Source organism: Olea europaea, chromosome 14 (genome assembly GCF_002742605.1).
Source record: "Olea europaea var. sylvestris chromosome 14, O_europaea_v1, whole genome shotgun sequence".
NCBI classification, from domain to species: Eukaryota; Viridiplantae; Streptophyta; class Magnoliopsida; order Lamiales; family Oleaceae; genus Olea; species Olea europaea.
In genome coordinates, this window is record NC_036250.1 from 9,168,142 (window position 1) to 9,174,267 (window position 6,126).

The 6,126-nt window shown below is 35.2% G+C and overlaps 1 protein-coding gene across 1 annotated transcript in view; it reads left to right on the forward strand.

Annotated features, from left to right (window-relative positions):
- The first annotated feature begins 214 nt into the window (after window positions 1–214).
- Window positions 215–6,126, forward strand: part of LOC111409067 (probable LRR receptor-like serine/threonine-protein kinase At5g10290) — a 6,856-nt gene continuing 944 nt past the window's right edge. Inside the window, exons 1-9 of the mRNA XM_023038968.1 lie at window positions 215–410; window positions 606–677; window positions 1,665–1,808; window positions 1,888–1,959; window positions 2,129–2,194; window positions 2,389–2,453; window positions 2,689–2,835; window positions 3,672–4,013; window positions 4,628–5,022. Of these exons, the coding sequence (XP_022894736.1) occupies window positions 619–677; window positions 1,665–1,808; window positions 1,888–1,959; window positions 2,129–2,194; window positions 2,389–2,453; window positions 2,689–2,835; window positions 3,672–4,013; window positions 4,628–5,022 (1,290 nt within the window). The 5' untranslated portion in view covers window positions 215–410; window positions 606–618. The remainder of the gene's footprint in view (window positions 411–605; window positions 678–1,664; window positions 1,809–1,887; window positions 1,960–2,128; window positions 2,195–2,388; window positions 2,454–2,688; window positions 2,836–3,671; window positions 4,014–4,627; window positions 5,023–6,126) is intronic.

Consider the following 6,126-nt stretch of genomic DNA (forward strand, 5'->3'; position numbering starts at 1 on the left):
GAAAGAAATTTCCTGTGTACCTTTCTCCCCTCTCCCTATCCGCAGAAATGGAATACATTTTGGTTTCTCATTCTTGTTCCACATTCTCTCTTTTAGCCGTGATGGATTTTATTATTATTATTATTATTATTTGTCCGGGTAAAGATTCTACTATTATTATTTGTCCGGGTAAAGATTCTATGCCTCTTTTGTTAAAGCCGAATGTGGGGTTTGGCATTAGAACTTTGGGTGGTTTAGCAAAATTATTTTTAGGGATAATTCATATTCTTGGCATCTGTTTCAGGAGATGCACTGTATGCTTTGAAGGGTTCACTAAATGCTTCTCAGCTCACAGATTGGAATCAGAATCAAGTCAATCCGTGTACTTGGTCCAAAGTTATCTGTGACAGTAATAGCAAAGTTGTCACAGTGTAAGAAATTTCATGTTGAAAAAATTTCCTTCTCCTAAATATGTGTTTTCTTAGATACCATTTCCTGAATGTTAGAAGTTTCTGCATTCAGAAAAGGTTTTGCTCCTTCCTTGTGTAACTTCCAGCTTTATATGTGGTGCTTGATTATCATTTTTTCTGATTAGTAGGATGTGATGCATGATCATGTATTTGCAGATCACTATCAAATATGGGATTTTCCGGAACCTTGTCACCAAGATTAGGGATCCTGACGACCCTACAGACACTGTATGTGTAGGAAGTTGAAGCAATACATTTTGTTGTTTGTGTAAATTATTCTAGTTTTGGTTACCGAAATTTGCCTAATGCAATTTCTCTCAGTTTCTTGCTTGTTTATCTTTGATGGGAGTAAACATCTGAGTAGATCATTATACATCGGTTTGCATTGTCCTTATCTATTGAGATGGAAGGCAGTATATTTTCAACGAAGGCTGCTCTTGAGAGAATTGTTTTATTATGACATTTTTTTTTAGTTGATAACAATTTCTCACAATCAATTCTTTTGGCCTCTGCATGTTTTTCTAATATTACTTGGATTAACTTTTACTTGCAAATCCACGATCTATGAGTTTCAGATATATATATATATATATCAGAATTTTGCTGCACAAGAATTGATCATTATAAATAAGAGATCCTTGGATGCTTATCTGGCTTTCCAAATCTAGGACATTTAGAAATTAATCTGCTTAAATGAATTCAATATTCCAAACCAGATACTGTGAAGCCTAAATATTTTCCATAACCACAGAGAGGGGGTTGTCCAGTCAAAAAGTTAGACATCGATGATTCATTATGAAGCACTTTTGAGTTCATCTTTTGGTAATCCGAGAGACTAAATTTGATCTTAATATATGAATTTCATCATCAATTGATTTTTAATAACTCTTGAGTTAGGTCTTCAGAACATGTATTATATATATTAAATGGAAATCAGAAACAAGTACTCCACTTTTAAGTTTCAGATGTCGACTGTAAAGTAAACGAAGTTTATAAGGGGCTTCTGAATGACACTTATCTTGGGACTCACTGTATCTTTGTTCCTTCAACATTTTTTGTCAGAAAACAGTGATTGGTTTTTTCAAGAACTCAATTTTTGGAATAAATTTCTATTTAAATTGAGTGGTGAATATAAGTGAACAAAACATAAAATAGAAATACTGGTGTTGTCATCATGCACTTGAGATGTCTTTGCTAAATCGATGTTTACTGCAGATCATTGCAAGGAAATGGTATAACTGGTAAGATACCTGAAGAGTTTGGAAATTTGACAAATTTGACGATGTTGGATCTTGAAAATAACCATTTAACTGGAGAAATACCAAATTCCCTTGGCAACCTGAAGAAGCTCACTTACTTGTAAGCATTCTGTAAGAATATCTTCAGCATATTCCCAATTTTAATTTCTTCAGAAATAAGATGTTGTTCATGTAAGCAGGATTTTAAGTCAAAACAATCTCACAGGAGCAATTCCTGAGTCACTGTCAAATCTTTCGAACTTGGTCAGCATGTAAGTTTTTAGTCTTGTATGATTAGTATATTATGGCAACTTAAAAATTTTTACTTACGGAATTACAGAGCCTTATTGCCCCTAAAATGGAATTTTTTACTTTAGGCAATAAAATTGTTCATGTCTATCTATTTTGTTTTATAGAGCACTGATGAAACTTTATTTGCAGCCAGATTTCTTCGAATCGTCTTAGTGGCCAAATACCTGAGCAATTATTTCAGGTTTCCAGATACAAGTATGGATTCTCTTTTAACTCTCTCTATTATTTACTTGTACATATAAATAAACACAGAAGTGTACTTGTGTGCGCCTGCGTACACGGATGGGCGATACTGCTGCTTGTGATGTTAATTGATTGCTATCGCCTTTGCTCTCCTTTACCCAGTTTTCTAGATCGAAATCAGTTAAAACTTAAGTTGCTTGTTTCAGTTTTACAGAGAATCACTTGAACTGTGGCATCAATTCTGCCCACCTTTGTGAATCTGATGATGGAGGTAAATGTAGAAACTATTACATTCTGAAAATATGCATCATATATGCACCTTGTGAAACACGACTGCTTCTCTAGGTTGTAGAATATCAGGAGGTCTGAACAAAGTAGCTGTACAAGTGAACATGTATATTTCTTCTTGAAAATGGAAAATAAAACCTCATCAAGATTGAACAAGGGTTACAAATAAGATATAAAGAGATTTTTTACATTAAAGTTATAGATTGCCGTCTTTGCAGGTAAATCACATAAATCGAAGACTGGTGTGATTGCTGGGGTTGTTGGTGCCCTCCTAGCTGTGCTTCTTCTTGGAGGTTTTCTCCTGTACTATATGTGGAAGGGTAGACACAGAGGCTACAAGCGTGAGGTTTTTGTTGATGTTGCAGGTTTGTGTTGCTTTTTTTGATCTTATTGAATAACATAGAAGACTGAGCCCTTGTTTGATCTCCATTTTTCTAAAACTCATTTTTTTCAAACCTCATATTCAACTACACATTCACACAATAAAATATTCTGCATGTAAACCTAAAATTTTTCTTTACTTTTTAACCACACACGCTCCAAAAAATCACTATTCCAAATTCTATTAACACCAAATAATGGGGCTCAAACGACAGCTAAATTTGAATAAATTAATGTGTGCCCTTTCGAACAACTTAAGCTTTTGGATGAGTTGATTAACATGGTATCAAAGCAAGCAAAGTTCCCATGTGAGTTTCACTGTTAGGTACTCATTTATAAAAATAGTTCATATGGTAAACCTTTAATGAAAAATAAAGTCAGTCTGCAAGGGAGGGGCTTGTTGAGGACATAATTTAAACAATCAGCACGTTACTTCTTTAATAACTTAAGCTTTTAGACAAAGTGGTTCCAATTTCGAACTGATACAAATACCACGAGATTTGCCAAGTACTTGTCCCCAGTTATGTCTCTTGAACTGATTCATGTATGAGAAAAACAGATTTTTTCGAACAGTAATTTGTCCATTCAATTTTATAAATTGAACTATCCTTACAGAAATATATTCACAATCCTGAATCTATATCATAATTAGGCACCGCTAATTATGATCTATGTGTGGTTTATGAATATTTTATAAGTTTTGTTTATGTGCTCGATTTACACTAGTTGTCTAATGGAATTTGGAAATATTTTTTTCAAATGTAGGAAATTCTACACTTGATATGCTAATTATGTTATTTTTTCCTTTCTGATTGCACAGGTGAAGTTGACCGAAGGATTGAATTTGGGCAATTGAAAAGATTTGCATGGAGAGAGTTGCAGCTCGCTACAGACTACTTCAATGAGAAAAATGTTCTTGGACAGGGAGGTTTTGGGAAGGTTTATAAAGGAGTGCTTGGGGATAACACAAAAGTTGCCGTTAAACGTTTGACTGATTTCGAGAGCCCTGGTGGAGATATAGCATTCCAGCGTGAAGTTGAGATGATAAGTGTGGCCGTTCACAAAAATCTTTTACGATTAATTGGATTTTGCACTACGCCGACAGAACGCCTTCTGGTTTATCCTTTTATGCAAAACTTAAGTGTTGCCTCTCGTCTACGAGGTATTGTTGTATTACATTCATAATCCATCATTGCAGTTGCAAATCCTATAATTTATTTCCATGAAAGTTTAATCCATATTTTATTAATGATTGATTTACCATTAAGGAGATGTACATATTTGAAATCTTCTTTCTTTCTTTGACTGAATATGGCTGATAAAAAAAAAAGCGTGTCTTTTGTAAATCTTATATGATAACTTTCTCTTGAGACTACATTAATTTAAATCATATTTATTTTTCTTATAAGCCCTTATATTTATTTAATTAAATATTAAGCAAAATGCAGGAGAGCAAATTACCTTGACATGCTTATAAACCCTTTCAAACTTAGAAAGAAGCCTCTCATAGTTTTCGTATGCTTAAGGTTTAAGTCAGATTAAATTGTAGACTAAGGACTTCACAAAATTATTATGTATAGCATTGTGGAAAATAATTTTTTCTGGTAATTTTCATCCCCAAAAATTAACTGCACAAGACTGGTGCAAGTTGAGTTTCGTAATTTGTTCATCTCTACAGCTTTTGAGATGATTTATTTTTTATGTAGAAGTTGCAATATATTGATTTTTGCATGCACTGTCAAGTGTCAATCCTCTTAACGTTTATTTTCAATACAGAGGTCAAACCTGGGGAGCCTGTTCTCGATTGGTCTACCAGAAAAAATGTGGCATTGGGCACAGCACGTGGATTAGAGTATCTTCATGAGCATTGTAATCCTAAAATTATTCACCGAGATGTTAAAGCTGCTAATGTCTTGCTTGATGAAGATTTTGAAGCAGTAGTCGGTGATTTTGGCTTGGCAAAGTTAGTTGATGTGAGAAAGACTAACGTTACAACTCAAGTTCGTGGTACAATGGGTCACATAGCTCCTGAATACCTGTCGACTGGAAAATCATCACGAAGGACGGATGTTTTTGGCTATGGTATCATGCTTTTAGAGCTTGTAACAGGCCAGCGGGCTATAGACTTCTCGCGCTTGGAAGAAGAAGACGATGTTTTGCTGCTTGACCATGTAAGTTAGCAATCACATGTTATTTGCTTGTCTTTAATTTTCTCCATGCACGTGTATTTCTTTATGTATACTATATGCTTTTATGAGTATATTTTCACCAACCTCTCTGTCAGCTTATTTACATGTTTACATGCATCTGCCTGCACTAATACTTGCATCAACATTCATAAGATGATGGTGCTATGTGGTGATCAATGGGTTTCCCTCATTGATGAGTTGTACATGTGGCAAGTTTAGGAGTGTAAATCACAGTTTCTGATGGACTTTATGTGTACGTGGCTATGGTGGTGGAGGGGTCTAGGTCATGAGTGGTTGGTCTGTCTTTTGTTGTACACTTTACATTGTGGTGGTGGCAATTTTTGGTGGAAGTGAAAATGGTGCCTATGATAGTAATAGTGGCTTCAATGCAGGGTCGAGCCTAATTATACAGTTAGGGGTGGAGCTAGGCTTGGCCCTTAGACACCTGAGCTCAACTTGTGTCCACAAATTAGGATCAGTTTGTCCAGTTTGTCCATTTGGCTTGTGGGGCTCATGGGCAGAGACGAGCTGCCTGGCTCATGAAAAAAATTGAGGTTAGCTCAGCCCATGGTTCGTCTCAATACGAGCCAAGGGACCAAGCTAAGACAAGCCGAGCCACCAAGTGGCTCGGCCTGTTTGCCACCCCTATATACATTCACTTATTCCGTCGTGGATTGACCTGGTCTCCTACATTATGCAATGGACTCATAGAGGGGCTGTTTTTTTCTGTTTGAGAAAACCTTGTCATCACCTTCATTTTTGTAAAAATTCTGCAGCAGCGAGTGGACATTTCTCTGATATTGCTGATGAAGCACTTTAACTCCGTGTTCTTTGTTCATTTTCTGATTTCTTTTTGGTTCATCATTCCTTTCAGAGTTGGGCAAGTTATGGGTTATCATGTTATTTAGTTTTAATTTTAATGGGAGGATAGTAGATAGCGGGGTGCGATACTAGTTAGGATTAAGCAATTATTTCTAACTCTTTCCAAGTTCCACTGATGTAGCTGTAGCATGCATACATACATACATACATACATATATATATATATATATATATATATATATATATATATATATATATATATTT